The 27,593-nt window shown below is 29.9% G+C and overlaps 7 protein-coding genes across 7 annotated transcripts in view; 2 read left to right on the forward strand and 5 right to left on the reverse strand.

Annotated features, from left to right (window-relative positions):
- Positions 1 to 21: 21 nt before the first annotated feature.
- On the reverse strand, positions 22 to 5,223 carry LOC107193496 (methionine--tRNA ligase, cytoplasmic). Its single transcript, XM_015582954.1, has 16 exons — positions 4,975 to 5,223; positions 4,362 to 4,513; positions 4,144 to 4,251; positions 3,915 to 4,064; positions 3,714 to 3,836; positions 3,513 to 3,634; positions 3,315 to 3,431; positions 3,204 to 3,242; positions 2,952 to 3,116; positions 2,504 to 2,784; positions 2,052 to 2,429; positions 1,748 to 1,961; positions 1,435 to 1,671; positions 813 to 1,149; positions 418 to 642; positions 22 to 339 (listed from the first exon to the last, which is right to left on the reverse strand). Exons 1-16 carry the CDS (start codon positions 5,075 to 5,077, stop codon positions 190 to 192), a joined length of 2,901 nt encoding a protein of 966 aa, XP_015438440.1. The 5' UTR covers positions 5,078 to 5,223; the 3' UTR covers positions 22 to 189.
- A 910-nt stretch (positions 5,224 to 6,133) lies between these two features.
- On the forward strand, positions 6,134 to 10,406 carry LOC107193069. Its single transcript, XM_015582489.1, has 11 exons — positions 6,134 to 6,348; positions 6,425 to 6,677; positions 6,830 to 7,121; positions 7,212 to 8,291; positions 8,716 to 8,976; positions 9,055 to 9,205; positions 9,275 to 9,448; positions 9,516 to 9,783; positions 9,866 to 10,018; positions 10,107 to 10,249; positions 10,316 to 10,406. The coding sequence occupies exons 1-11, from the start codon at positions 6,134 to 6,136 to the stop codon at positions 10,404 to 10,406; spliced, it is 3,081 nt and encodes a 1,026-aa protein (XP_015437975.1).
- A 795-nt stretch (positions 10,407 to 11,201) lies between these two features.
- On the reverse strand, positions 11,202 to 14,902 carry LOC107193149 (putative leucine-rich repeat-containing protein DDB_G0290503). Its single transcript, XM_015582582.1, has 12 exons — positions 14,851 to 14,902; positions 14,644 to 14,768; positions 14,333 to 14,552; positions 13,998 to 14,264; positions 13,340 to 13,811; positions 12,599 to 13,268; positions 12,220 to 12,525; positions 11,963 to 12,130; positions 11,709 to 11,892; positions 11,492 to 11,639; positions 11,354 to 11,429; positions 11,202 to 11,285 (listed from the first exon to the last, which is right to left on the reverse strand). Exons 1-12 carry the CDS (start codon positions 14,900 to 14,902, stop codon positions 11,202 to 11,204), a joined length of 2,772 nt encoding a protein of 923 aa, XP_015438068.1.
- A 17-nt stretch (positions 14,903 to 14,919) lies between these two features.
- LOC107193234 lies at positions 14,920 to 17,611 on the reverse strand. The gene is made up of 11 exons (XM_015582667.1): positions 17,402 to 17,611; positions 17,181 to 17,333; positions 16,874 to 17,114; positions 16,744 to 16,796; positions 16,588 to 16,668; positions 16,252 to 16,524; positions 15,915 to 16,019; positions 15,752 to 15,820; positions 15,527 to 15,676; positions 15,249 to 15,452; positions 14,920 to 15,147 (listed from the first exon to the last, which is right to left on the reverse strand). The coding sequence occupies exons 1-11, from the start codon at positions 17,609 to 17,611 to the stop codon at positions 14,920 to 14,922; spliced, it is 1,767 nt and encodes a 588-aa protein (XP_015438153.1).
- Positions 17,612 to 20,181: 2,570 nt separating this feature from the next.
- On the reverse strand, positions 20,182 to 22,297 carry LOC107193732 (partitioning defective protein 6). The gene is made up of 5 exons (XM_015583239.1): positions 22,163 to 22,297; positions 21,794 to 22,022; positions 21,478 to 21,605; positions 20,599 to 20,877; positions 20,182 to 20,493 (listed from the first exon to the last, which is right to left on the reverse strand). The coding sequence occupies exons 1-5, from the start codon at positions 22,220 to 22,222 to the stop codon at positions 20,182 to 20,184; spliced, it is 1,008 nt and encodes a 335-aa protein (XP_015438725.1). The 5' UTR covers positions 22,223 to 22,297.
- Positions 22,298 to 24,091: 1,794 nt separating this feature from the next.
- Positions 24,092 to 26,003, forward strand: LOC107193274 (caspase-8). The gene is made up of 6 exons (XM_015582682.1): positions 24,092 to 24,647; positions 24,723 to 24,982; positions 25,093 to 25,285; positions 25,389 to 25,514; positions 25,582 to 25,713; positions 25,792 to 26,003. Exons 1-6 carry the CDS (start codon positions 24,092 to 24,094, stop codon positions 26,001 to 26,003), a joined length of 1,479 nt encoding a protein of 492 aa, XP_015438168.1.
- A 213-nt stretch (positions 26,004 to 26,216) lies between these two features.
- Positions 26,217 to 27,593, reverse strand: part of LOC107193285 (sodium channel protein Nach-like) — a 9,212-nt gene continuing 7,835 nt past the window's right edge. Inside the window, exons 9-10 of the mRNA XM_015582693.1 lie at positions 26,478 to 26,584; positions 26,217 to 26,409 (exon numbers count right to left, since the gene is read on the reverse strand). Of these exons, the coding sequence (XP_015438179.1) occupies positions 26,276 to 26,409; positions 26,478 to 26,584 (241 nt within the window). The 3' untranslated portion in view covers positions 26,217 to 26,275. The remainder of the gene's footprint in view (positions 26,410 to 26,477; positions 26,585 to 27,593) is intronic.

Consider the following 27,593-nt stretch of genomic DNA (forward strand, 5'->3'; position numbering starts at 1 on the left):
TATCTTCATTAATGTATAAATTAATTTTATTAAATAAATCATATGTTGATTACATTATTTAAAAATGAATACCATATGGTACCGGATGCATCTTCAAAGGAGTTGCGTTGATAACAGAAAATGAGCGATGACATTTTATTACAAAATAGTTCAGATATGGAAATGGATGTTCATGGCCTAGTAATTAAGTTACTTCTTTTTCTTTGACTTTTTGTTGGTCGTGGATGGAGATGTTCCAGTGAGATCTGTCAACTGTTTCTTCAGTTTCAATAATTTCTCCACTTCCGGCTGCCATACAGATTTCTCCGCTTTACTTTTTAGTTCACGTACCAGATTGCCCTAAAACAGAAAAATAAATCTGTAAAAGTAATGAAATTAAATATATGGTTCTGCTGAGAAAGAACTGTTTTGTCGTACTTGTTTAGCTACAGCCGCTTCTAACGACGCCGCATCCATCGAGGCATCTCCATTTTGTTCAGGTACAAAAACTGTTTCAGGCTTATTCTTTTTTGCTAAGTCTGAAGACTTATTTCCACCTCCTATAAGATCAGCAAGCTTCTGTTTCAAGTCTACAAGAATCTGAACCTCAGGTTGCCAGACACTTTTATCGTGTTTAGCTTTCAGTTCTCTAACTTTATTGCCCTAGAAGTATCAAAGTATGAAGAAACAAATATAATACCTAAACAAAGTACGAATCTTTTGCATTATAGATTAAAGTGTTCGCCACCGACGGCTCCGATCGGAGCCATAGAGTGATTCCAATTGGAGCCGCCAACAGCGAATGTGTTAATCTTATTATAAAATTTATAAACCTGTGTTGTTATTGCAGTTTCCAAAGATTTTACATCACTACTTGTAACAATCTTTTTTTCGATTTTGTTTGCACCGTCTTGTTTTCCACCATATTTACTTCTTAACGTTTCTACATCTTTAACTTCGATTTTCTTAAACAGAGGAGACGGTATGCCGATTTTGTGGCCTGTTGGTAGTATGTTTGTAATAATATCGGGGATATACCCATGATTAATGCTGTTCAATCCTAATTGTGATCTCAGTTCGCGGGATGTGTTGGGCATAAATGGAGCCAAAAGTGCTGACAGCAGACACGCTAAATTACAACATATACCAATGATTGTACCAGCTCTCTTTCTGTGAATAGTAAAATCATAAAAAGTTATGTTTTGAACGAATGCACTGGCTTCATTTAATTCTACTGAAGAAGTAAAAGATAACTTAGACCCGCAACATAATTTAATATATGAACATTTTTAATCTTTCTAGTAACTAAACATCATATGAACAAAACTGTTATTTGCAAGTTTGTTATGTATTTTACATTAAAAATTTCAATACGATTACTTCTAAAAATAAAGATGAAAAAAACATCAATAACGAATATTATGACATACACTCTTGATAAAAAAAAACACTTACTTGTCGTCATCAGTTCCTTTAATTTTAACCCATGGTTCTTGGAACTGCATGAACTGATTTCCATGTTTCGAAATTGCTAAAACATGCTTCAACCCATCTCGCAGTTTAGCTTGCTCCAAAGCTTGAATGTAAGACGATAACTCGCGTTGGGCTAATGCCAATAGCACCAAGTCGTCCTCCAAAAGTTCCATTTGCGGAAGTTTGGAATCAAAATATTTCTCCGCAAACATTAGAGCTCTATTTATTAAAAATAATTCTCAAGTATTGTGATTGAATAAAAAAACTCCAATAACTAATGTAATTTAACACACACCTATTCACGAAATTTCCCAAATTATTTAATAATTCACTATTATTTTTGGTTGCTAAATCAACCCAATTAAAATTGGAATCTTGTGTTTCCGGTCTAACATATGCAAGATAAAATCGCCAAACATCAGCCGGAATACCCGTATCTCTAGCATCGGTGCCAAATACACCAATTCCCCTCGATTTAGAGAACTTTGTGTCTTCATAATTTAGATATTCTGAAATAAAAATGGAACATTAAAAATTTAATACAGAAATCAAAATACCTCATAACTATGATGTATTTCATATATTTTTTTTTAACCTACCCGTTGCCATTAAATGCTTCATTAAAGTATGACCCTTATTAGCCGCTAGCAAACAAGCAGGGAACATTATTGCATGGAACGGAACATTATCTTTTGCCATAAACTGATACAAATCGACGTTTACATCTTTAGGCTTCCACCACTGTTCATACTCCTTGGTATATCTCTTTGTAATACTGATATAACCAAAAGGTGCATCGAACCAAACGTAGAACACTTTATTTTCAAAACCCTTTACCGGTACAGGTATTCCCCACTTCAAATCCCTTGTTATACAACGTGGTTTAAGTCCGTCGCGTAACCATGGCTTCGCAACCACTCTAGCAACACTCGACCATCCTTTTTCTACGGTTTGAGACCATTGTTTCAGTTTATTTTCTAACTGCAAGCAAGGGTACTTGAAAATATAGCATATTTGTGGAACAGAATAACGTTGCCCGCAATTCTAATACTTGCCTTCGGTAAGTCTAAGAAAAATTGCACCGATTTTTTAACAACTGGCCTATTACTACAAACTTTGCAACGCGGAGATATTAAATCCGTTGCGTTCACTAAGTGACCGCATCCATCGCATTGATCACCGCGTGCATCTTCATACTTGCACCTTGGACACGTACCTTCTACGAACCTGTCTGCCAAAAATCTATCGCAAGATTCACACAGGAGCTGATCTACTGTTTCGCTTAACACATATCCCTCCGACTTTATTCTTAAGAAAAATGATTGCACAATTCTGAAAAGCAAAAAGAGAAACTTATATAATATTAATGATCTTTTTACTTTCGTAAAATAACAAAAGTATGAACAAATGATTGGAAATTTAATTTGTAACCTATAAATGTAAACAAAAACCTCAATGATTTACATTCTATAATGCAGGTATTACGAGATCCACCTTACTCTGTTTGCTCAGGAGTAGTAGTACGACCGAAATAGTCAAACCCTATGCTAAACCATCTATATACGTCATTGTGTATATCGAAAAATTTGTCACATATCGCTTGCGGTGTTGTTTTCTCCTCTATAGCTTTGGCCTCTGTAGCAGTACCATATTCATCAGTTCCACTGTAATGTTCAGTCAATTCTTTTATATTCGATAATTATATAGTATAAAGATAGCAATTTTACAGATATTATGGAAAAGGTACATACCTAATAAAAAGGGTATTATAATTCCTTTGCCTACAATACCTGTAACCAAAATAAATAAATTAAAATATCTCTGTATTAACGTAATGTCAAAACATATGTTATATGACAAACCTGGCAAAGATATCAGCAGAAAGTACACAACCAATAATATTTCCTAAATGAGGAACATTGTTGACATAGGGCAATGCAGATGTTATTAGAATATTTTTCTCACCCTTCTTTGGTAATCTGAAGACAATATATTTCCATTGACATTGTACTTATTGTTCTCTTTTAAATATATTGATATTTATGTACATCAAACCTTACACGGGATAAGGAAAATTCTTTACGGCTGGATATGACTTAGAAGACCAATTACTAGCAATATTCTGCATTTCTTCTTGGCTAACTGCTTCAACTTCCTTTTCTTTTTCCTTAGTTGGACTAATCTGAAATTAATAAGTTTAAAATTTTAATAAAGTCCCTATGTGTAATGTTGCATCAATAGATATGTCATAAAAAACTTACATCACTTAGAACTGGTTTAGAGGATCGTGAATTCATGACAGTATTAACAGGAAACCAAGATGCAGCTTGAATATTAAGAATTGCCTTGATACCTCGTTCAAAATTGTATTCTTTAAGGGAGTCCTAAACGAATACATTTTGACATAAATTATAATACTATGTACACAAAATGTTTGGGTAATAATTAAAAACATTTCATACTTGAATAACTGGAAGTAATTCAATATTTAATAACCAATCTTTAATTGAAGAATACTCTTTACATAGTTTCTGTCCAACATCTGTAACTAATACAGTAGACCATATAGTTACCCAAATGCATACATCTGCCAAGGATAAATCATTCTTATCCTGAAATATCATTAATTAAATTTTAGTGCTATAATAATGTTAATACATTATAGTAAGAAAATAAAAGTAATTTTAATACCTTGATTAAGTACTTCCTGTTTTTTAGTGCACTATTTAATTCTTTTAACAATGGCCATAAACAAGATTTATTTGTAGTTCCTGTGTTACCATAGCAAACTATAGCTGGCTATAAAATACATAATAGATATAATATTAAATTTATTTATATATTTACTACGAACATTATCATTAATTTTGGTATTATACTTTAATCTATATTACTAGTTTTTGATATACCTGTAACTGAGAAATATCCCACTCTAACCACTTATTATTTACATCCTTAAATTCTTCAGATGGAGGTAATATGAGCTGCATTGCTGCACTAGTGCTAAATAGTACTGATCCATTAGATAATTCAATAGTAGGTAAACGGCCCAAAAGACTCACTAAACACAGAATGCAAAAACTCATTTCATATTTGCTATAACTGTTGCATATTGAAATAATGTCAAGAATATTAAACAAGAAAATAACTTTTATAAACAGAAGAAATGTCCGAAGCTAATAATAAGTTCCACTGGAAAGCAATAGAATCTTAACAATCATCCAATAAACTGAAACAAATTATCTAAAATATTAAATGAATTTTCAAGACAGTAATGTATTATTTTATCAATTTATTTCCAATGTTAAGATAATAGCGAAATGTGACATATGTAACTCAAGACACATGAATAATAAATAATAGTAAACGTAAGTAGAAATGTACACAATCATAACAAAAACTTTCATTCAAAAAATTAATATTACATATCCACGCGTCACATCATACCAGGTGAAACAAATACCTGATATTTCATCATATGGCTGAGAATTGGATTTGAAATAAAGAGGTTAGATTACTTACCATTCGGTTGTACCGTTTTCACGGTAACGGATTGTTGAGCCATTTTAGCTGCGACTATCAGTTTTAATGTATTCGGATTGCCTTCGTTCGTTGAAATACTCATTTTCACTAATAAGTTAATAAATATTCACAATAAATAGATGAAAATATGTTCAGCACACAACCGACACATGTGAGCGACAAGTAAATGCAGTCTGGAAGCGGATATCGTGATGATCGTGATCTGTTCGCATACATTGCCAATGTATTCAGAACACTATAATCATGAAATCTGATAATCATTCGCTGTATTCGTTTAATAATACTCATTCTAAGTGCTTGCAAAAGGACAAACAAGGAATCGGTGCATTTTTTATTCCTTTAATATAATGCTACATAATATTTGAGAAACATGAAATGACTGTTTACCGCTCACGCTCGCACTCCGTGACGTCACCCGATTCCCGGAATCCCACGGCTACGAGATGGCTCATTACGGTAAGGCATTCCCGCAAGGGAAATTGTAAGCCGCCGGCCAAAAAATAGATGTGATAAACTATTTATGAAACTACATCTATTCTAAATTTATCTGTTACAAATATACAAATGTAAGGCAAGATATAAAAACGAATAAAACAAGAACATGTAAAAAGTAACATTAATAAAATATCCATTAACGATGCATTTAGAATAAATTGTCTTGTAGTTATATTCCGATTTCTATTCCCTTTTTTCTTCTAAAAGTGGGCCGAAAAGATAAACTGGATGAAATGTCTATTTCTATACCTCGTCTGGCCTCATCTGTGCTATAGGATACGACTGAAAAAATATATATTTCTTTCTCTCTCGTAGAATTTAGCAAATTCATGGCGGCTAATGGCCCGGTATACAGTTTCTTATTATAGGGTCTCTAATTTACTCTATCTCGTCTGTGATATTATTCTGTAACTTTCAAATTTTGTCAGAATTGGCCGCTTGGTGCAGCACACGTATCCAGGGATAACGAATTCTCGGGCGTGAGCATTCTCATGCATTCTTATTACATCCAATTTCCTCTCTGGTTTTGTATTTAAAACATTTTCTAATATATTTGGTTTTATGTATAAATATAGAATTTGTTTTGTCATAAAAAGATAGCAATAAAACAAGTTTTATTAGGTACTGTGAAGAAGAATCTAGAATGAATTTTAGAAAGCCGATTCGAACTTACACGAAGAAAAAATATAAAGACGTTACGATTTCATTAGACAAATTACGTCTTCCTGTTATAAACAATATTATCAATGCGGCTCCCTTAAGAGAATTAAATTCAATAGATGAGAAGATTGGTGGTGACAATTCAATATTTTATGATCCGTTTGAAACTACATTTGACAAACTTCTTAATAATACAAGGTATATATGTATATATAATATTTTATTATTACTTTATTCTTGTTCAATTTAATTGTTAACTTTTTTCTTTCTGTAGAGGTGCAAAACAACCATCTGAAAAGTATAATATCAATACATGGCAAAATCGTAAAGAAATATATTCCAATTCAAGTATAGTTGCATCTAAGTTAATTGACAATAAACATTTATCATATGATCATGTTGAGATATCTGAGGCTAGTACAAAACTTGTTTCCAAGAAAAAGAGGGCCAGAAAAACAAAGATGCAAGTTAAAAAGAAAACAATTCAGAGAAACACTGTATTAACTGGGAATAAAGATAAATATAATGTAAGTTTTATTCGAGTAAATTACAATTAAGTAATCAATGGTGTTACCAAGGCTTTAAACTTCAAACATTTGATTTCATGGGAACTACAATGAATGTAGAGATCATGTTTTTAAGTGAAAAAAGTGATTAATATTAATGTTTTAATGACTAGGTGAAGGAGAATAATGTCCATAAAGAGAACTTATACACAGCAAAGAAAAATAAAAAAACAATACATAGTAATTCAAATACTAATGTATCGCATTTGAATTCCAAGTTTGAAAATCATCTCAATGATGATGCAGAAGCATCAAAAGAAGGTTCTAATGGAAAACAGGGAATTACAAATTCTATTGACAATTTCAAAATAAAGCCTTGTTTTGTAGAGTTGGATAAAACCAATGTATTGGAGTGGAAGAATAAACTGGATAATATTGAAAAATTGACAAAAGCAACACAAGAAAGTATATCAGAAAAACATAACTCATTGAATTGTAATAAAATTACTAAGAGGAGTATAAACAATTTTAAATGTAATAACGTAATTGTAAAAGATTGCTTTGTAAGACTGGAGAAATTAGAAACATTATTTATGAAGCGATTACATGCTAGTAACAAATGTGGAAATCTAATCAGTAGTACTCCTATTGGTAGCCGAATACGACCTTCTCATATAATTGCTTTGTCACCAATTCCTATTACATGTCTGGAAGAATTGGATGATTCTGTAAAGTGTAAAGAGAATGATCTGATTAGAGCAACTAATATAAATTTAATTACTTCAGGAATTATTGAAGTAAATGCAGATGCATGCGAAGACTTTCATGCATTGAAAAAGCATATATCGAACGGAGAACGAAAATCGTCAATTACGTCTATTTGTATTAGTAATAGCGATCAAAGTCACATAACACAAGAAATATCTAAAGAATATTTTGAGGTAGTGAAAGATGTTTCAGGGATTGAGATAGAAGAGGAAGACATTGAAGATGTACCTTCTTCATTAACAAAAGAACATACACCATCAAGTATATTACAAAAAAAACACCTAAACTTTTCTATTGACTTAGATAGATCACACTCCCTATTTGGTGACACTAATGAAAATAATGTTATAGACTTTAAAAGTAATAACACAAGTGTGATTTTAGACACTACAAATCTACTTAGTAAAGATGACAGATTAAATGGAAATAATACTATTGTAATTAGTGACAACAGTTGCAATGGAATTGTACCTTGCATAGTCTTGACACAATTACAAGATCCTTTTAGAATTACAAGAAAAAGGAAACAATATTGTAAATGGGAATTTGACTTATCTAATATTTCAGAAAGTTGTAATAATAGTATTAAGAGAAAGGAAATCAGCATAATTACAGAAAATGACACTAAAAGAAAAAGGTTCTCTAGGAAAACATTACGAGCATTAGAAAATGTACCAAAAACACCTATTAGTGATGTGTCAATGAAAATAGAGAAACCTATATATTTAAAGCCAGGTAAATCTTGGGCAAGGTCATTATCAATATTGAGCAATATTCAAAATGAATTTAATTTGGATAAATTATCTATTGGCAAAGGCAAACAGTGGAGACACAGTGTTGTAGACATTTTAAATATGCAAAAACAAGGTAACTATAAAATGAATAAAAACATATCTCTTAGATTCTTTTATCATGATTCAATGTATGATGTTCATGAAGAATTTATTACATTAAATTTCCTACAATATTAAAAATGTTTGAATATAATACATATATAAAAACATTTGAATGTCTTTTAGTTTTATATTTGACAAAACAAAATTCTGTTTTATAATTTTTAACCTGAAACATTAATATTTCAATATTTTTCATATTGAAGCATATATGTGCTTATACTTTATTTCTTATGTATACTGTTTTGGAACAAATATTTTATAACAAGTATATATTTTTATTTAAAAAAATGGGAAAAATGTGTATGTAAATGGGTAGGTTTCATAATCAAAGTGTAAACAAATAAAAAACATTGATCTTTAAAAGGATAATTGATTGAAAGTTTTTACGTGCAAAGGTATTTTCCAAAGTTGTGTAAAAAAGACTGCAAGTAACGCAGATGTACAAGCAAGTAGTGAAACAGTTATTAACTCTGAACATGAGCTTACTAATACGAAAGGTAGAACTGGCGAATCTGCCAGTTTAGGACGTTTTACCAGAAGAATATCTGTTCGTGTCGTTCCAATTAATAAAACTGTTAAATCAATAGAAGATACTCAATTTCTGGAAGTTTATGGAATCTTTCCTATCAAGAGTCAAAGATTCACATTAATAAGTGGTGAGTTAACTTTTTATTTCATCCCATTATACATGGGATATGTTAATTTTACTATTATTACATACATATATTTTGCAGATCCACGAAAATCTTCTGTGTGCAATATTACAAACTATGACAATGATGGCCACATTATCAACGAACATGTAGATTTAACAGCAAAAGAAGTTATTCTTGCAAGATGTTTACAACAAGATTACATACCGTTTTCTACGTATTTTTCAGATTCGTGAGTAGACGTATACACAAACGTTACAGGATTTCTTTGAGAGATGATAATATAATTGTATCTAATTAGGTATCTAGATCATTGTCGAAAAATCGGAGAAGGCGTCTATGGTGAAGTTTTTCTTTATGAACATGATGATAAAAAGTCTGTTATAAAAATTATTCCAATAGAAGGGGACGAATGTGTAAACGGGGAACCACAAAAGAAGTTTCATGAAATATTATCAGAAATCGTTATAGCAAAGTAACTATACAGTACAGTTCTAATGCACGATGATATTAACTATGGCATTAACTGGATATACTTTCAGGGAATTACACAATCTACGATATAATACAAAATATAATACTGATGGATTTGTAGAAGTAAAAAATATTAAATGCCTTAAAGGAAAGTATCCCAAAACATTAGTGGATCTTTGGAATACTTACGACGAAGAGAAACACTCTGAAAATGATTGTCCATCGATGTTTAATGAGAATCAATTATATATTATACTAGAACTTGGCCATAGTGGTCAAGATTTGGAAGCATTTGTATTTCCTACAGCAGAAGAAGCACATGTATTGTTCATACAGGTTTTGAACATTTTTTAAAAATTAATTTCATTTAGTTTAAAGTATGCAGGTATTACCAATTATATTTAATTATTTCTGATAGGCGGCATTAGCATTGGCAATTGCAGAAGAAGCTGTTCAATTTGAACACAGAGACTTGCATTGGGGTAATATTTTAATATCCCCAACGACTGAATCTCATGTATATTATAAGCTAGGACAAAAACAAATTCAATTACTTAGTAAAGGTGTAAAGGTATGTTGATAACGCGAACTATTTTCGATTAATAGTAAAATCAGGAATTCTTGTTACACGGATTGAAATATGAAATTTTATGCCATAGGTATCTATTATAGATTTCACACTTTCAAGAGTAACGTATCAAGGATGCAGTGTATTTAATGATCTTGCATCTGATCCTAGTCTTTTTGGGGCTCAGGGAGAATATCAATTTGAAATATATCGTTTAATGAGAGATAAGATCAAGTGAGTATATATTCGTAATATTTATAAGCATTACTGTATTCTATACTTACGCATAAATTATTTCAGAAATAATTGGCAAAAATTTGAACCCTACAAATGGTATAATAAAATTGAAAGAATTAAAAAACGAGGTCTTGTCATATACAAGCGCCTATGATTTTGTAACAAATTGTGATAAAGTTGTCAGCTTGCTGTGCATTGACTCAGAATCCGAACTCGCATCTGTTTTAAAAGAAGAAATGGTTATTGCTTAATATATAAATTTCTAATACATATAGATGTTAAATAAATTTTGTATATTATAATTTCACTGCCATAATGCGGACGTTTTTAATGTTCGTACAACAGCAGTATTCATATTTGAATTCATTTGGACTCCTAATAGTTTCTACTTTTTAAACATTATTTTGACCTGCTTTTTTATTTTATTTAACATGACCAACTCCTACCATAAATACGATTTATAGGTTGATGAGTTAGATGGAGCTTTTAAAAAGTCGGGTTCATATGGATTCAGGCACCGCTATGCGGGGTTTAATTGATATGAATAAGTTCAATAGCAATACTATTATAAGTTAATTTTATTGTAAAACAAAATTTGTTTTATTTCAATTTTCACGAAATTTTATTTCTACACTTTCACTATTGTTTATGTAATTCTATTTATAACATTTTATATTTGAAAATTATTCTTACAATAAATTGAACTTTCATTTAAGAAATTGCGAGTCTTCACCATTTTTATTAGAAATTAATAACGTAGGCCTTATCTTTAAAAATACTTTAATTACGTGAATTATAATGGAATATATGTAGTATCAAAAGTATAAATTCAATACAAAACAATACAAATAGATTGCACTTTGTCGAGTCTACGTAAAATAGCAAACAATTTTTTTGAAGAGCATTAACGAATTCTGTAAGAAACAATGTTTTGTTTAATAAATTCAATCTATATGAACGGATCTTGAACAGCATTGCTCATTTTGTGATATGCACTACACTGATTAATAAAACTCCATCTCTGTTGATCAAGCTGCAAATAAAATTATATGATCATATTATTCCAAAGTGAATTAGAATTTAAAAAAAAATTCAACCTACTGTATTATTTTTGACTGCTTCTTTTTCTTTTTCATGTTTGTTTTCTAACCGTGGTAATTTTCTATCATCAAAAAGCCTGAAATGTTAATTTACTCTAAAGTCTAGTCTTTAGGCAAAGAAGTGACATTGATATATTACCCAAAATCTTGTTGTAGATTTAATTTGTAGTCTTCTGTTTGTATTGGATATTTCTGAGTTTGACTTGAAATAATAAATTGCCACTGATTTTGTAAGTACGAAGTATTTTGTTCTCTTAAAATTGACGAGGCCATTTTATTTGACACATCTTTTAAAAAGAAATTGATGTGAATTTATGTAGAAATATAATGCAATTTAAAAATATCGTATTATTTACCTTTCTCGCATATATTTTTATGTATAGTTTTTTCTGTTTCGTTAAGATCCTTATAAAATTCCTTCTGCATATCATTTTCGTAAAAACGTTGATTTTCATTCTTCATATGAATGAAACTTGAGTTGTTATTTATAACCATAGTTATTCGTTCATAAAGTTCTGTTAATTTCTTAATATCCAACGACTGAAAGCATACGATTTTTATTTATCAATTATCATCATAATTGATCATATAAAAATATATGTTTACATACTTGTAACCAATTTTCTGAATCAAATGTCCTTTCACCCTTTATTATATCTTCAAATCGTTTTTGTAAGGTACCAACACTTTCTTTGTGTCTTTTACAAAGTGCATTCAAACTGCTGTCATAATTCTTTTTCATTAATGTTAACTTATCTTGATATTCCTGTATTTGAAACTATATAATATTATTAAATTAAAATAGGTATATATATATATATATATATCATACAATCAAATTCTTAAATAGAATTAAATAACAGCTACTTTAATATGAACACGTAGATCATCGTTTTCTTGTGTTAAACGGCTTATTGCATCTTCAAGATTCCTCATTTCTGAATCTTTAATTTCCATATCATTTCGAAGATTTTTTGTTTCATTCTGATTTTCTATATCTCCATTTTTTAGGTGATTCGTATTGTATCGTATATTTAAACTATCATCGGAAGAATACTTTATATTTGTACTGTTTATTAGTTGCTGGTTCTGAGCATTTTCTACCTCGTTTTCTTTTATTTCTCTTTTTTGATTCCCCCTTGATTTCCATTCTTCCGTTAAATTTTGATATATCTATGAACAAAAACGAATACATTAATAATTAGTAAGAAAAAGAAAATATTATATAACAAGTTCTTTCATTAACTAAATATTTGGATTTCAGGCTGTCATCAGACTGCTCGTTTGATGCATGTTTTTCTAAATTGATTTTTTTATTAAAATTTAATAGTCTTTCATGTATTGTACTGGAGAGAGTGTATAATTTGCTTCTTAATTTTTCTTCGGATTCTTCAGTAGAGAGCTTAAGCGACAATACGGAATTTTCACTTCTCCAGTATTCTACATTCTTTTTCAAATTTTCATTTTCGCGTTCGAATTCATTTAAGCTATTATCTAGTTTTTTAACTTTATTTTGGTCGTTTGTAAGTTGCATTTTTAAATTGTTTAACTCAGTCTTCAATTTTTTCTCACTTTTGTCTAACTTTACAAGATCTTCTTGTAACAAATATATCACATCAATTTTATCGTTTTGCTCGGTTAAAGATAAAATCGTCTGGTTCATTTCTGATAGTCTGTTTTCGGCATTTTTTAATTTTTTATTCAATAAAGTGTTTTCATCTTTCAAGTTTCCAATTTCATGATATTTTTCTTCCATTTCATTTTTATGTTCTGCAATTTTAAACGACAAGATATGTTCGTTTCTCTCAACCTGATTTTTTAACTGTATTATAGTGTCATCTTTCTTAGAAATTATCTTATTTTCTTGCATAATTTTATTTTTTAAGTCATTGTTTTCAAATTGTAAGTCCAGCAACCTGTAACAATAATTTGTTCTAAACCAATTTAAAATAGTATTAAAAATAATTAAGAATAAAAAATGTATTACTCCTTTTCCATTTCTTTGATCTTTTCCTCAGTATCCAAATTTTTAATTTCAAATATATTATGAAGCTGCTGCGTCAAATTTATTACATCTTTATTTTTTATTTCCAGTTCTTCCTTATACTGTTCACATTCCTTCAGTAATTTGTCTCTAATATTATCAAGATTCTTGTTCTGCATTTTCAGCACGTTAGAGTCTTTATTACATTTGAATAATTCAGTTCTAAGTACCTCCTGTTGTTCCCTCAAGTTGAGTATAAACTTATCTTTTACATTAAGTTCCGTCGCTAATTTTGTTAATTGTTCTTTAAGTGCAGCAATACTTTCTTCTGAATATAGACCATCACCTTCTCCTCTTCTTAATAACTGTTTTTCTACTTCTTCCTTCAATTGAGTAATTTCTACATCTTTCTTCTGTAGCTCTTGTTGTTGTTTTTCTATTTCTTCAATTATTTGTATACGTCGGTCTCCAGCACCTTGTTAATAATATTTCCAACCATTATTTCAGTAATATTGACCAAAGAAAGAAATTATTTTCATATGTCGTTATAGTATTTTAAGATCATCCACACTCTTTGTAAGATAGAAAGTAAATATAAAGGTAGAAATGTATGAAAGGAGAAACCTAAATATAGCAAAATAAAAATATGGAAAATTTATACCTTGAAGAGCTGTACTTATTCTATCAATGCAAGATCTAAGGTGTATTTCAAAAGCTTGATTGATCTGTTTGTCAAACGAATTCTTCTTCTCTACATACAATATTGCATTCAGCAATTGATGTAGAATTGTCTTAATGAATTCGATTATCTTAACTTGTATTTGGGAGAAATCATTAGGTAACTGTTTAACATACGTTTCGTAATTCTTATACTTCTCATTATATAGATCGTATAATTCAGAAATTCGTTGTTTTCTCAAGGATAAATCTAAAAAAAAAAAAGAATAATACAATGTATATTAATAAACATTTTATAAAAATACAAATTAGTAACACCTTGGGACTCATTAATAGCTGATTCCGTGTCTTTAAGCACTTCGTAAAAGTTGTATATTTGTTTAATCATCTGGGGTCGTTCAACCTCAAGGTATACTTGCAACTTTTGAGTAAGGGCTTGTAATTTGATCATTAAATGTGAAAAATATTCAAGTAATTCCTTATCTATTTCATTTATATTATTTTTTCTGTCCAATTTGACGATGTAGTTATGGTATTCCTAATGTAAAAACCAGAATACAGTTACTTCTTTTACAGTAAAAAATATAGGTAATTTTATTAATCCAAATGCCAAATTTGTAAAAAATTACGTTATCAGCGATTCCATTGAATGATTGTTCACTGTGAACAGAGTTGGAGATATTTTCAAATTCTATTTCACTTGGATTGTACTTATTTTGTCTTACATTTAATACAATTATACTATCCTTTCCATCTAAATAAAGCAAGTATTAATTAATTTTAATTAATATTCTATTGAATGACTGTTATAAATAGGGCAGGAATTAGAATTTTACTTGTGTTCTTTGGATCTGTATCAGATTCGCAATTCAAAACATCTGAAATCATATTTTTCAAATTTTCACTCAAATAAAGTTTATATTATATAGTAAATTATTGGCTTCTTCGGTAATGTCTAAGTCGCAATTTGCACAATTACAAATATCTTCATGTAAGCCATTGAATTCCACTAAATTGTTCAAAGCATGCTTCAAATTATTTACAAAATCACCAATTTCTCGTTTCAATGAAATTAACTCCTGTTCATACTGAGAAATCTTAATAGTTTTCTCATGAATTTCAGTTTTTAAATTCTTCAACATGCAATTTGTTTTTTCCTAATTATTACAAAATAGAGTAATTGTTCAATAATGAAATATTTACTATGTTGACAAATACTTCAAAATAAATATACCTGTTCCTGATAAGTAACTGTTGTCTCTCTTATCAGTGTTAATAATCGCTTTATTTCCTCTTCCTGATCTGCTAACATGCAACTTTGTTCATGATTTTGTTTCTTAAGTTTGTCTTTTTCCTGTGAAACTTGTTTTAATTGATCTAAAGCGAAGTCACAATTTTCAGCTTTTTCAGCTAGTTCATTCATTTTTTGTAGCTTTTTCTACAATATAAACACAGCAAATTGGTTTTCGTTCTCTAAGAGTAAATACAAAGTACAAGCAAGCAGTCACTAACTAAAAGTAAATCTTGTTCTGATTTTAGCACTGACACTTCTTTAGCACATAATTTGAGGTTTTCAATTTCTTGTGACTGTACGTAACAACTTTCACACTTTTTAGTTAAATCCTGTTTAAGTTGGCTGACTAAATATTTAGAACCATGTAACTACAAAGAAAATAAATGTTAGAACGAGTCAGAAAAATTAGGGTAGCCTTGGGTTGCGTATAAAGTGTATATTACCTTCGATTTCAAATCCTCTATTTCACAATTGCGGTCATATTCCAGCTTCCTTAACTTATCATGTAATATCTGTATTAATTAGTTATACATTAATTACCAGTAATACTTTCATACAATGTAGCTGTTTGGAAGTAGCTTTAAAAATAGTATCTTATATACTTGCTTTGAGATTCTCTTGTTGAGTATTTATACAATCTTGCTTTTCTTTTAATAAAATTTCCAAATTTTTATTCAACTCGTGTACTTCATCTAATTCAGCATCCCTTACCTTCAACCAAAATATATTAAGATATACAGTGTTTTCTCGATGAATGCGACACGAGCAACGGCGTTATTTCCATTACTGGGGGGAGTCCCCCTTTGGAACCCATCAAAACAAAGTAAACAGAAACTAAACAAAGGCTTAGCTTCAGGCAAAAAACAAATTCATGAGAGTATGTCGCACTCATGAAGACATTATTGTATATTAAATATATGGAAATAATTGTAAGGATACATACACCAAGTTCATTCTTCAAAACTATAATCTCAGAATCTTTTTGAATAATAATCCCCTTATGAGTGCTGTTATTTATATCAAAATCAGATTCTGTTCCAATTTCACTACCAGATTCTGATAGAGTTCCAATATCTCGAGTACTTTCACTACACGATGCATCGCATTCAGAAGTTTCTTCTTCACGATTATTTGTTTGAAAACTGATTTTATCAAGTTCTATTACACTGTTATCCTCCTCGCTAGATTTATATATGAATGACGTTTGTGACATTGCCTACATAATAATATTCAGATAAATACATTGTTCAACTAGTAAATGTTACAAGCATATTCATACAGATATAGTTGTAATTTTATTTAAACATCTGTCAACTTGACCATCAAACTGTACTCCTATATCACGTGTTTCTTGTTCCGTCTGTAAGAAAATATTTATCTGAATATTTTGTATCAACCGTAATACCAGATAATCAATGGGTATTGTAGTCTCTACCTGTAAAGCTATATCGATATATTCTACCCAGCTTGGCATCCTTTCAATGTAATCTGAGAAATTGGAAACCAATTTTGAATTGAAATCATCACAAAATTATGGAAAGATTACAAATAATCTTCTACTATACCTCCAGTAGGCAATGCTTTAGGGACAGACCTAAATTGTACATAGTCATTTAAAGCGTAAGGGCACAATTGAAAGAATTGATTTGCAATGGTCAACCCATCTGTATTTCGGTAATGTTTTTCAGTGGGCAAATGAATCGATAAACACGAATTTGAATTAACAATAGGGACTGATTTGCTAATATTAACAGACTCCATTGCATGGTTACTTTGTTCTGATTCCTTCAACTTGTGATTGTAATCCTACAAGAAGTATACAAGTATTAAAGGGCTATAAAAATACTTAAATATGTTTAAAACAAAACTCACGAGATTTTGTAATTGTTCTTCTTGTTTAGGAGTAAGTTTAAGATTTTTGTACTTTTGCAGTTCCGTTTTGACTGTTTGGAGTTCAGTTTCTCTATGCGAATTGAGTCGAATTATGTTATCAACAACTACATTGACTGGTATTATTTTTCCAATCTGGGAGAATAAATTATACCATAGTTTTTATACAATCTGTATATTATGTATTTGATTTAAGTACATACTGATGAATCATGTTCGCTAAGTTCACGAATGTAGCGTGAATTCTCCAAAGAATTAGGACTCCAGGCTCTAATATCTGAACAAGAATCATGTAATTTTAAACGACCCTCCAATCTTTTTCGGGGCAAAACATAGTCACCATATGTCAAAGGCATTCCGGTATTAGGTCTACCAGCTAAGAAAATTCGGGGACCATGTTCCGCATAAGACATGTTTGATCGTACTTTTATGCGATTCTATCCAGTTAATACATGTATTATTATTACTACTATGAATATAACTGGAACAGTTTAAAATTTTCTCATTAAAAACATAATTTACATAGCAAATCATATTACTCATTTAATCGTTTCTGTTTATATTCCATAGTAACCACCAGAAAACAATGATTAATATTATGAATACGTAACACAAAAGGTGATCAATAAAGTTCATGTATTTATACAATAAAATAGTTTATTTTATAAGCTGCCATTAAAAGAAGTTATACTATTACAAATAAGTAGTATGTTCTGTAATTTTTCGGCCTTTACCGACATTACAAAATACAAATGATGTAAACCTCTTAATATGCCATGAATTATATAAGACAAGATATAGAAATTATATCGGAGTGACTGTATTTCAATTAAGAACTCACAGATATAACAAATTTATTTACTATTATGTATATACTTTATTTAAGTACAAAATGCTACCCATTTATAGAAATCAAGTATATACCTATTTTTCCTAATCAAATAATCATAATTTTCTACTTATGACTGCTAATTCATTATGTAACATTGTAAAATGCTATTTTCTATGTACCGTTGGTTTCATACATGAAGTTTTATGAGCTAAATATAACTGTTACAAAATATTTCATTTCATTTTTTTGCATGTACTTTCCTAGTATTTGCAGTAATCAGTATTGAATAGAACCCATTACTCTGATAGTAGTTGCAGTAAACATAGAAACACACGTTTCTAATTTAGCAACTAAAATATTTTGTGGTGGAAGTCAATTTATAATTGTATTACCAAGATTTTTATATCTTTCTTTTTTCTGTACATATATATCCTTATCAGATTAATAAAGGAAAAATATGTGTAGCTTAATGAGGCTCTATACACTTCGTTTTTAAGATAATAATACATATTAGCGAGATACGGTTGTATTTCCTTTGCACTACAAAAATACTATGTGGATGGAATGCGATATAATTTATCACAATCCAGTTTTATAGTTATAGACGGAACAATGAAGGCACAATTATATAAAGATATTTTACATGTACATAAATATGTTTCCTATTTTAAAAAATTTCACTTACACCTAAAATTTGTAAAGTACATTATACTTCAATATCTAGTGCTCAATTAGACAACAAATAACATTTATAAAAATGGAATTAAAATTCAAAAACTTCAACACTCTAAACATGCAGTGGAATAAACAGAATACACACACGAATAGACGTGTTTGAATGCATTATAATAGAATAGTCTCTATTTTGCAACTTCGCAAAAACATATTTGGAATGATCTACACATAAGGCCACTCGAGTAGTTTTTTTTATTCTTATGTTTGTTTAGGAATGAAATATTGATATTAGTATTCCACCATCTTAGGTTGTCATTATTATATACATTTCCATTATTGAACAAAGATCTCTACTTATAATGATAAATTAAGTTACTGAAGTTCATTATCTGCATTATATACACGAAAAATTCATCAAAATCGATAAAAAGAAAAATGAATATGCTACGAAATGATGAATAACTTCCTAATGAATGTATGTAATTACAAATCATGCTTCAATTTAAGTATCAATTAATAACTGTAAAACATGATCTTGAAAAAATAGGAAGTCCTTGCAATCTTATCTTCTTTCATAGTTCATTCCATTCTTATTTAAGTACACTTTTAGGTTTCGAACGTTAAGTACTAAAAAATATTTTAATACTTTAAAAACATTGCTGTCTTCCAATAATACTTTTATACACAGTCAGTATTCATATCACTATCTTTTTAATGGTCGAGATATATATGTATACTTTGCTTAAGTAGTTCACATAAAAAAAATTGAAATAAAATTTCTACGTTAAAAGCCTTCTTTTCCAAATTAAAAGAAAACATTATGTGAACAATATATAACAAAGTATTAATGTCCCTTAATTTTAAGTATATCATTTATTCTTAATTGTATCTGTTTTGTTTTTTAAGTTTCTGTAATAATACATATCTTTGTGTGTTGCAAATTCGATATCTTAATACTTTCTGTGTCTAATATTAATATTTATCTATGAAAATAATAAAATAAAATGAACAAATACAGGTTACAAATGCTAACAATTTCGATATTTAGAAAAAAATTACTAATTCCTTTTTCTCTCTATATTATTAAAAGTATTTAATGTATGAAGCAATTTCAATGCATTTACCAATTCTTTTCAAACTGTTTTCAATTGTAAAAGAATGTTACCAGACTAAGATTAATGCTTTCTGCTAAACAATGATTTCAATATAATTCTACTAAAAGGCACTGATTACAAATCTTTTGTTGATATATAGCTTTGACACAAACTGTACTGCCATCTACAGATTTCTGTCATAATAAACAACATTATTAAAATGATAATAGCATGTTTCAATAATGCTCTCCATTTCAGCTTCTTATTGTCATGTTATATTCTTTCACTTACTTATAAATACTTTCCCATTACGGATGAACATCCAATTGTATTCAATTGAGCATGGCATAAGTACAAATTGAATTTTTGCATTACATGCCATTTATAAATGTAGAACACCTTGATCATGGTTAAAATGATTTTGATGATGATGGTGGTGGTGGTGGTAGTGGTGATGCTGAGAAGTAGAAGTGGTCGCATCCTCTTGCAATGTTACACCAGTTAAATCTACAATTTCGTCTGCATCTTCGTCGCTACCAGTAGCAGCACTTTGCGTGGATTGATGACTTCCAGAAGACAATTGACTATTCCGTGAAAATGATCCACGCCTCGGAGCAGTTAACGCTGCCCGTTGATTCGCAGGTTTCACTGTGATTATTAGATTTGAAGAATTGGCAATCATCATGTCTGTAACCTGTTGTAATAAGTATATACATTAAAATTGTATAAGTAGTACATATATTATTAATTCGATTAAACCAAGTTTAGAATAAAGAAACAAAACAACAGCGACACGGACCTGATCGAGAGTTTTTCCAGCGACCTCTATGCCATTTACTTCGAGCACTTCGTCATTCACTGCTAAAAGACCTGTACTTTCAGCTAAACCACCTGGTACCAATCTGCTGATAAATACACCAGGAACCTTTTCAATACCACCACCTGCGGAAGGTGGCAATATTCGAAAACTTTCTCCATCCTTAATGTAAAATCCTAATGGCTTATCAGAACCATGCTTTAACAAACGTACACGACGGCACGTTTCTGGTAATATATCTACATCAATTATTGCTGATACCTAGAAGCGTTGAATAAAATTTAAATAGTGAATGTACAGGGTATCCCAGGTAAATGTTGCCACAAAATTTTAGGTCTTCCCTTGGACATTACAAAAAATTGTTAGACAAACATCGAACTATATTTAAGTATTCTGATGTACTTACGTACATCAGAATTTCTTTATCTAATAGTTTTTTTCCGAAATATGAATGTTACCTTTGGCTTTTCAAATAAGACTATAGCATTTTCAAAACATGTTTTATTAAAACGAATTATGACAAATCACCTTAATATATCGCGATTTCTGTTAAAGTCTTATACCTTATTTGAGTCTTTTGTAACATATGTATAAGTGTTAGATTTGTTATGATTCGTTCTAATAGAAAATATTTAAAAAATCTTAGTTTCATTTGCAAAACAAAAGGTATATTCAAAAAATGCTGATAAAGAAACTTTGATTTATGAAAGCTATGCACACTTAAATATACTTAACTTTTATCTGACATAATTTTTGTAAAGTTGAAGGAAAATCCTGAAATTTCTTGGTGATACTTATGTGGGACACACAGTATATTGTACATATAAATTTACATAGTGCAGTTACATAAACAAGACATACCTGCCTGAAATCATGTGGATTAGATATAGCCAATGATTTTGGTTTTCCAGGTGTGCCACCAAGAATACTCGAGATTAAATTTTTTGGTTTCATTGTCCCATATCCATTTATGTCTTCTAATCCATCCCCTATCATATAAGATAACTGAATTTTATATGTCGAAGTGCAAATATCCTAACATTTTTAAATATCAAAGTAATATCAGAAAATACAAAGACAACTGTAGTAATTATACTTTTGTACCAAAATATATCACTTATTAATTTAAAAATAATGTTTAATTATTGGTACATACAGATAACATTTAATATCTTACCCTTCCTTTGTATTAAAATTCTTAGAAGTGGTTTTGCAGCTAATAATGCTCTTGCCAAATTGTTGTCATTATTAATGGGTAAAAGATCACCATCAGTTGGATCCGTATACCAAATCAAAAAGCAGAAATCTGGACCTATATCATGTCGCTCGGCCAATAATTTTTTAAAGTTATCATAACTAATTGCTTCATTACGATTGATTGAAAATCGTATAATATCAGCATCAAACTGTAGGGAATATAATAGAAATTATTTATAGTAGGAGGCATTGAATCAGGAAAGGAATAGAAATATAACTATGTGGTTCGTCTTCATATGACGATACGGTCGTAACGTAGAAATATTAGAGTTATTAGAAAGTAGCTTACTTTGCTTTTCACGGCGACAATACTGCTGTCAACTTGATGATGAAGTTTGCTCTTAGACATGATTTTTATTTCGACACGGACCGCAACGTTTAAACCACGAAATTCGTAACTCGAACCGAAGTTGGCTTTCGAATTTTTCAGGCGAACCGAAGCTTTAATCTCCGTCGATAGGATTTATAATAACCACATTTTGATAGAAGGAGCGTGAACGCGACGATGTGACGTCAAAAGCACCTGTTTGGTAGAACGCACTTGGACTAGTCACCGTTGATATTCAAGCGAGAAAAATGTAAAGCTTTCCATCGACATTGAACACCGTAAACATCATCAGTTACCATACGGTAGCATAATCGGAACACAACGGACGGAATACAGAGGGATAGCACACTATTTTATCAATTTATTAAACTTTCCAACGAGATGTTTGTGTTTTCACGACTCCTTCTTTCACCAGCCTGCATCCATTTTGCCGTGAACCTAGAATCGTGAAACAGATCGTATTCGAGGCATAAATTCCTACGGCACGTTCAAGATTGTTGCGCGTACCGTTTCCTAGATGGTGCTTCGATTGAATTCAGTTCAGGAGAAATGCCCGGAATGCCTACACGAAAAAGACTTGACGTACTGCAATATGAAATTTAATTGGGTATTGAACAGTACTGAACTGATTGAATCAGCATCGATGAATCAACAAAACTTTTACTCCGTTTAACTGTGCAAGATTAATTATTTATCGCGAATATGACGTCAGCTAATATATTCTTAGAATAAATAACATTTTCTGAATATGATAAAATGCATTCAATGCACATCTTGACTGTATTTGAACCACATTTAAAACCGCTAAAACTGAATGCACAGAAAAAAAATTTGAATACACAGAATTGTTGGTACTTCATAAGTAGGCTGCTAATTGTATTCAATTTCAATCATATCATAGCACTAGAATGTTTAATAAGATTTTAATAAACAAGCAATTCTTATAATAGAATAAACAAACTGTTTGTTTCCAGTTTCTATAAATTAGGAAAGTAAGATCCATATTTGTATAAACATCCGTTCTCTATAATCTATAAGTATTTGAATGTTACGAAGAAAGTACTTTTTTACTGTAAATCACATTTACGATACTTAGATAAGGTTTGCAAGATACTATCCACAAAGAGGATAACCTATCCTCTTTGCTATCCATCTATTAGGTCATTAGGTTATCTCAGGGATCCTAGGTTATCTATGATCATCCATGATAGCTGATGACAGCTGATGATACCCTTGATTCTGCACTATGCTGCACTCTGACGAATTGACAAATCGTTAACAATCGTCAAAGTTGCTGTACCTATATATTCATTTTAAATGTTGAAATGAAAGAAGTGCTGATGTGACTGTGGAATGTAGTATGAATCAGAGTACTTACATATATATACATAGCTGCGTATATACATTATGTATAACTATACACCTACGATACCTACAAAGAATCGAATTTGCATAGCTGGTTAGATTCGTGAGTTTAGAAATAAAAACAAAATAATAAATGAAAATTGAAATTTGTGTACGTTTTATATTCATGATATGTATAAATACATTATTGTATAAGTAAATATGTAATTACATACATATTTTAGTTTCATTTTTGAAATTCGATAATATTGATTATTATTTTTTAAAATCACATTTATAGTTTCAATAATTGTGTGTGTTATTCAATTTGTACTCATTCTTTATTTTATTACAATGAAATACTTTAGTACAACACAGTGCAGACAGGGTATCACATTTAAAAGTATTGTTAAATTATTTTTTAGTGTTGAACATTAAAATGTAGATCATTAACGCAGATCATTGTACAAATCAAGTGTTTGAGCATTTGTTTATTATTTGTTTCAGGTTTGATTAAACGTATATCCATGGAAGAGAATTTTAATAATGGTTTTGTTCAGTGATGCAGCACCATATATTGCTACAAAACAAGGTGTTACTGCAATTAAATTCAGCAAAGACATTTTAGAAGCAATAGAAGATGATCTTGACATTGATGAAAAGATATCTGTTTTATTCTTGATGATAACTGATTATACTGATAGTTTTCAAGAAGTTTATCATTTGTTGCAAAGACATAAAGAACATAAAACATATGTACTTAAAGAATTTATTAATAATCATGAAGAAAATTGGAAGAATAAGATTTTGGAAGCAATATGTATTATACAAAATCGACAAATTATAAGGAAACTAGGAATATCATACAGTGATTTAGAACTATTGTATTTACCTAATAATAGGCTGTGTTCAAGAAACATAAACCTGGTTGCTAAGTGCCTATACTTGTTATGTGAAGAACTAACAGAAGATGAAATAACATTATTATTGCAGTATGTTAAAAGTGATTTAAACAAATATGAAGAAAGTTTAAACGATATACGTTATCTTGAATTACATATGTTATATTGGATACAAGAGAAATATATATCAGTTTACTCAGGTTTGTTTTTCCAACGAAATTCTTTTCATAATTTCCAATAAATATTTCATTTTTTACATGTTTTAATTATCTTAGGTGGTAAAGCAAATCTAAAAAATTTGCTTAAACATATAAAGCGATTTGATGATTTAGGATTAATTTATGAAGATCTGAAAGGGCATGATAATCATCAGAATGTTTTAGATGTTCAGAATGCAAACTGTGCTAGTGCCTCTCATTTAGAAACATTTTCCATGAGAGAGGATATAGTATTCTCAAGTGATCAAGAGGAGGTGAAAAAAATAAAGAAAGGACTTTGCATAATTATAAGTCAAATGGTTTTTTTGGGACAAAAGGTACTGAATGGTATTTACATTTATTATTATTTAACATGCTCTATGTGATATGCACCAACAATGGCCTAATAGTATAGAGAGTATATCAAAAGATTAGATAAAACTTTCAGTTCGAAACTCGATATGGAACCTTATCAGATTGCATTAGGTTATCAGAAACCTTTAAAGGATTTGGTTTTACCATTGAATTATTTCATAACTTAAAAAAAGATGAAATGCTTAAACAATTGGAAGACATCGCAAAAGTATTTGGAACTGATTACGACTGCCTATTTGTATGCATTTTAACGCATGGATGTAAAGGTAAATTTCTTGAATCCTTTCATTAAACTAAAGTTTAATATGTACATGTTGAAATAAATAAAGTTTGAATAGAAATTATTAAGGTATGTAATTCATGTTATAGGAGGTATTATTAGTTCAGACGAACAAGAAATTAGTCTTGAAGTAATTGAGCATACTATTTGCTGTGAAGAATTAAAAGATATTATTAAAATTGTTATTATACAAGCTTGTCAAGGACAAGCAACAGGTAAGGCAAATTTTATATATCATGTTATAAATGTTGCAGTGTATTTCTCATAATACTTTATTGTCAGGGCAAGTGAAGGAAAATTTAACTACAGATGGTGGCAATAGTTTCAATACTTCAAATATTTTACAATATAGAAACTTCTGCATATTCATGTCAACAATGCAAGGTTTTGTATCTGTGCGCCATAAAGAAGAAGGTAGTGATTTATGTAATTATGTACATGTGAAACTTTAATTATATGTTTACTATTCTTATTTCAAATTCATTTGTGTAGGTTCGTGGTTTATACAAGAACTGTGTAATGTATTACAAACTGAAGGATCTAAGACAACTTTTATGAAAGTTACCAATAAAATAATTCAGTCTGTCATACAAAAGAGAGGAAAATTAAGTGGAACAACTTCTGTTGCACAGTTACCTGAATTACGCCCGTATAGGCTACTAACAGACTTTCAGTTACCAGAATACAAAGTACTGAAATACTAAGATATTGACACTGTAAGTTTTAGTGTGATCTTTGGACGTACTATTAGAAGTCATGACAATATTGACTATGAAGTAATATTTATTTTTTCATATCTATTTTATAAGAAATATTTTTATCCAATGACAAGTTTGACTTACAATTAAATAGAATGAATGGGATTTAATTCTAAAAGAGTTATATACAATTTACATAGATATATAATTTATAAAACACAAAATAAAAAGTATGTGCATCTTTTTACTATAGGATGACCTTGTTACTAATAATTTGTTTATGTTTTCTGTTTTCCATTTTTTGTTTTTGTACGTACGTCTGTTATAATGCGAATAACAAAAAAGTAAACAAATTCGAAGATAGACATCAGATTAAAGCCAACAAATAATCCGAAGAGACCACCAAATGTCGCTAAAGTAATAAGTATGTATTATATTAGTTTTATATCAATACCTTCTTATTCTGTCAATGTGTCTTACCAAATATGCGACGCCAGCTATAGCGTACATCTCGTCTGTATTGAAGGGATACAAGGTCGCCAAAGAATACATGTATTATACTTTGATTAATCGAGGGATTCCCTTCCCTGAAAGACATAGTCCATGTTAAATATTGTATAATACAACAAGTTTCCATAGAGGTCATTCCACGCCAAATCGATCTCTTTTTGCACTCGCTATCAGGGATTTTGTTCAAAATGAAATATCTTTTAATACGCATAAAATTAGAGAGGGTTTAACACGTTGACTGCCAACTACGAGATAACTCGTAGACGAAACATTGCAAGTAGGCTGGATTATTTATATACCGTTACAAAATTTTTGCGTAAAATCATTATCGCAGTATAATTTAAAGCAAGACCAACAGCCTCTATTAACTAAACGAATATATTTTCGACGATTTATGACAAAACACGAAGTAAAGAGTGTCTGGCTACGTACGGTCTTTTTCACTGTAGCAGTCAACGTGTGAAGTCATAATTTTTCTGTTCCCGAATTTGTTTAAAAAATACAGATCACCGAAGTTTACGATTTTTGCCTATTTTTGTGGCAAAAATCGTAAAATCATTCGACTGACGTATACAATAAATTTTATTCAAAAAATAATTGTTCGTTTGTTTATAGAAACTTGTAATACGTAATATATCTAAAACTCACAAGGATTTTTATCCTTTGAGTGTATAGTTCATTCTATAGAAAAAGTGTTAAATTATTTCTAATATTTAATCATTTTAAATTACTGTCTTAACTATTATAGAATGATAAAATCGTGCATTCATGAAGTATTTAAATGTCATTCTGTACACACTTGATCTTTTAAAGAAAGGGAAAAATTAGGCTGCTATAAAAATAGGGGTTGTAATTAACCCAGATAGCACATGACACCTCGAAGACGCCCATTTTACGGCTATTTTAGGTCTAAGGCGCCTTTAGGCCGTCTTCAAGGCGTCATTGGACGTTATGTGCTATCTGCAAAATGCACGATTGGAGAAACAAACGACATCAAAGTTGATTGTCTCGAGGACAGAACCTTGTACAAAAACTTGTATTAATTTTTATTTTCGATTCATTATTGGCTAAAAAATATCAGCAGGA

Source organism: Dufourea novaeangliae, unplaced genomic scaffold (genome assembly GCF_001272555.1).
Source record: "Dufourea novaeangliae isolate 0120121106 unplaced genomic scaffold, ASM127255v1 scaffold1, whole genome shotgun sequence".
Taxonomy (NCBI): domain Eukaryota; kingdom Metazoa; phylum Arthropoda; class Insecta; order Hymenoptera; family Halictidae; genus Dufourea; species Dufourea novaeangliae.

Excerpts from the sequence above, each read along its gene's own strand:
- LOC107193149 (XM_015582582.1), bottom strand. The coding sequence starts at position 14,902 with ATGATTTCAGATGTTTTGAATTGCGAATCTGATACAGATCCAAAGAAC. Across the intron at positions 12,131-12,219 it reads ATCTACGTGTTCATATTAAA|TTTCAAATACAGGAATATCA; the intron begins GTAGCTGTTATT and ends AATATTATATAG. Across the intron at positions 11,640-11,708 it reads TAAAAATATATGCGAGAAAG|ATGTGTCAAATAAAATGGCC; the intron begins GTAAATAATACG and ends TCTTTTTAAAAG.
- LOC107193732 (XM_015583239.1), bottom strand. The coding sequence starts at position 22,222 with ATGTCTAAGAGCAAACTTCATCATCAAGTTGACAGCAGTATTGTCGCC. Across the intron at positions 21,606-21,793 it reads AATTTTAATACAAAGGAAGG|GGGATGGATTAGAAGACATA; the intron begins GTAAGATATTAA and ends CTTATATGATAG. Across the intron at positions 20,878-21,477 it reads ATCCACATGATTTCAGGCAG|GTATCAGCAATAATTGATGT; the intron begins GTATGTCTTGTT and ends CAACGCTTCTAG.
- LOC107193069 (XM_015582489.1), top strand. The coding sequence starts at position 6,134 with ATGAATTTTAGAAAGCCGATTCGAACTTACACGAAGAAAAAATATAAA. Across the intron at positions 8,977-9,054 it reads AAGATTCACATTAATAAGTG|ATCCACGAAAATCTTCTGTG; the intron begins GTGAGTTAACTT and ends TATATTTTGCAG. Across the intron at positions 9,784-9,865 it reads CACATGTATTGTTCATACAG|GCGGCATTAGCATTGGCAAT; the intron begins GTTTTGAACATT and ends TATTTCTGATAG.
- LOC107193234 (XM_015582667.1), bottom strand. The coding sequence starts at position 17,611 with ATGTCTTATGCGGAACATGGTCCCCGAATTTTCTTAGCTGGTAGACCT. Across the intron at positions 15,677-15,751 it reads TAGAGGATTTGAAATCGAAG|TTACATGGTTCTAAATATTT; the intron begins GTAATATACACT and ends TTTTCTTTGTAG. Across the intron at positions 15,453-15,526 it reads CAGAACAAGATTTACTTTTA|AAAAAGCTACAAAAAATGAA; the intron begins GTTAGTGACTGC and ends TTTATATTGTAG.
- LOC107193496 (XM_015582954.1), bottom strand. The coding sequence starts at position 5,077 with ATGAGTATTTCAACGAACGAAGGCAATCCGAATACATTAAAACTGATA. Across the intron at positions 4,514-4,974 it reads GAAAACGGTACAACCGAATG|TGAGTCTTTTGGGCCGTTTA; the intron begins GTAAGTAATCTA and ends TTCTGTGTTTAG. Across the intron at positions 1,962-2,051 it reads GAAGCATTTAATGGCAACGG|AATATCTAAATTATGAAGAC; the intron begins GTAGGTTAAAAA and ends TTTTTATTTCAG.
- LOC107193274 (XM_015582682.1), top strand. The coding sequence starts at position 24,092 with ATGGTTTTGTTCAGTGATGCAGCACCATATATTGCTACAAAACAAGGT. Across the intron at positions 25,286-25,388 it reads TTTAACGCATGGATGTAAAG|GAGGTATTATTAGTTCAGAC; the intron begins GTAAATTTCTTG and ends TTCATGTTATAG. Across the intron at positions 25,714-25,791 it reads TGTGCGCCATAAAGAAGAAG|GTTCGTGGTTTATACAAGAA; the intron begins GTAGTGATTTAT and ends TCATTTGTGTAG.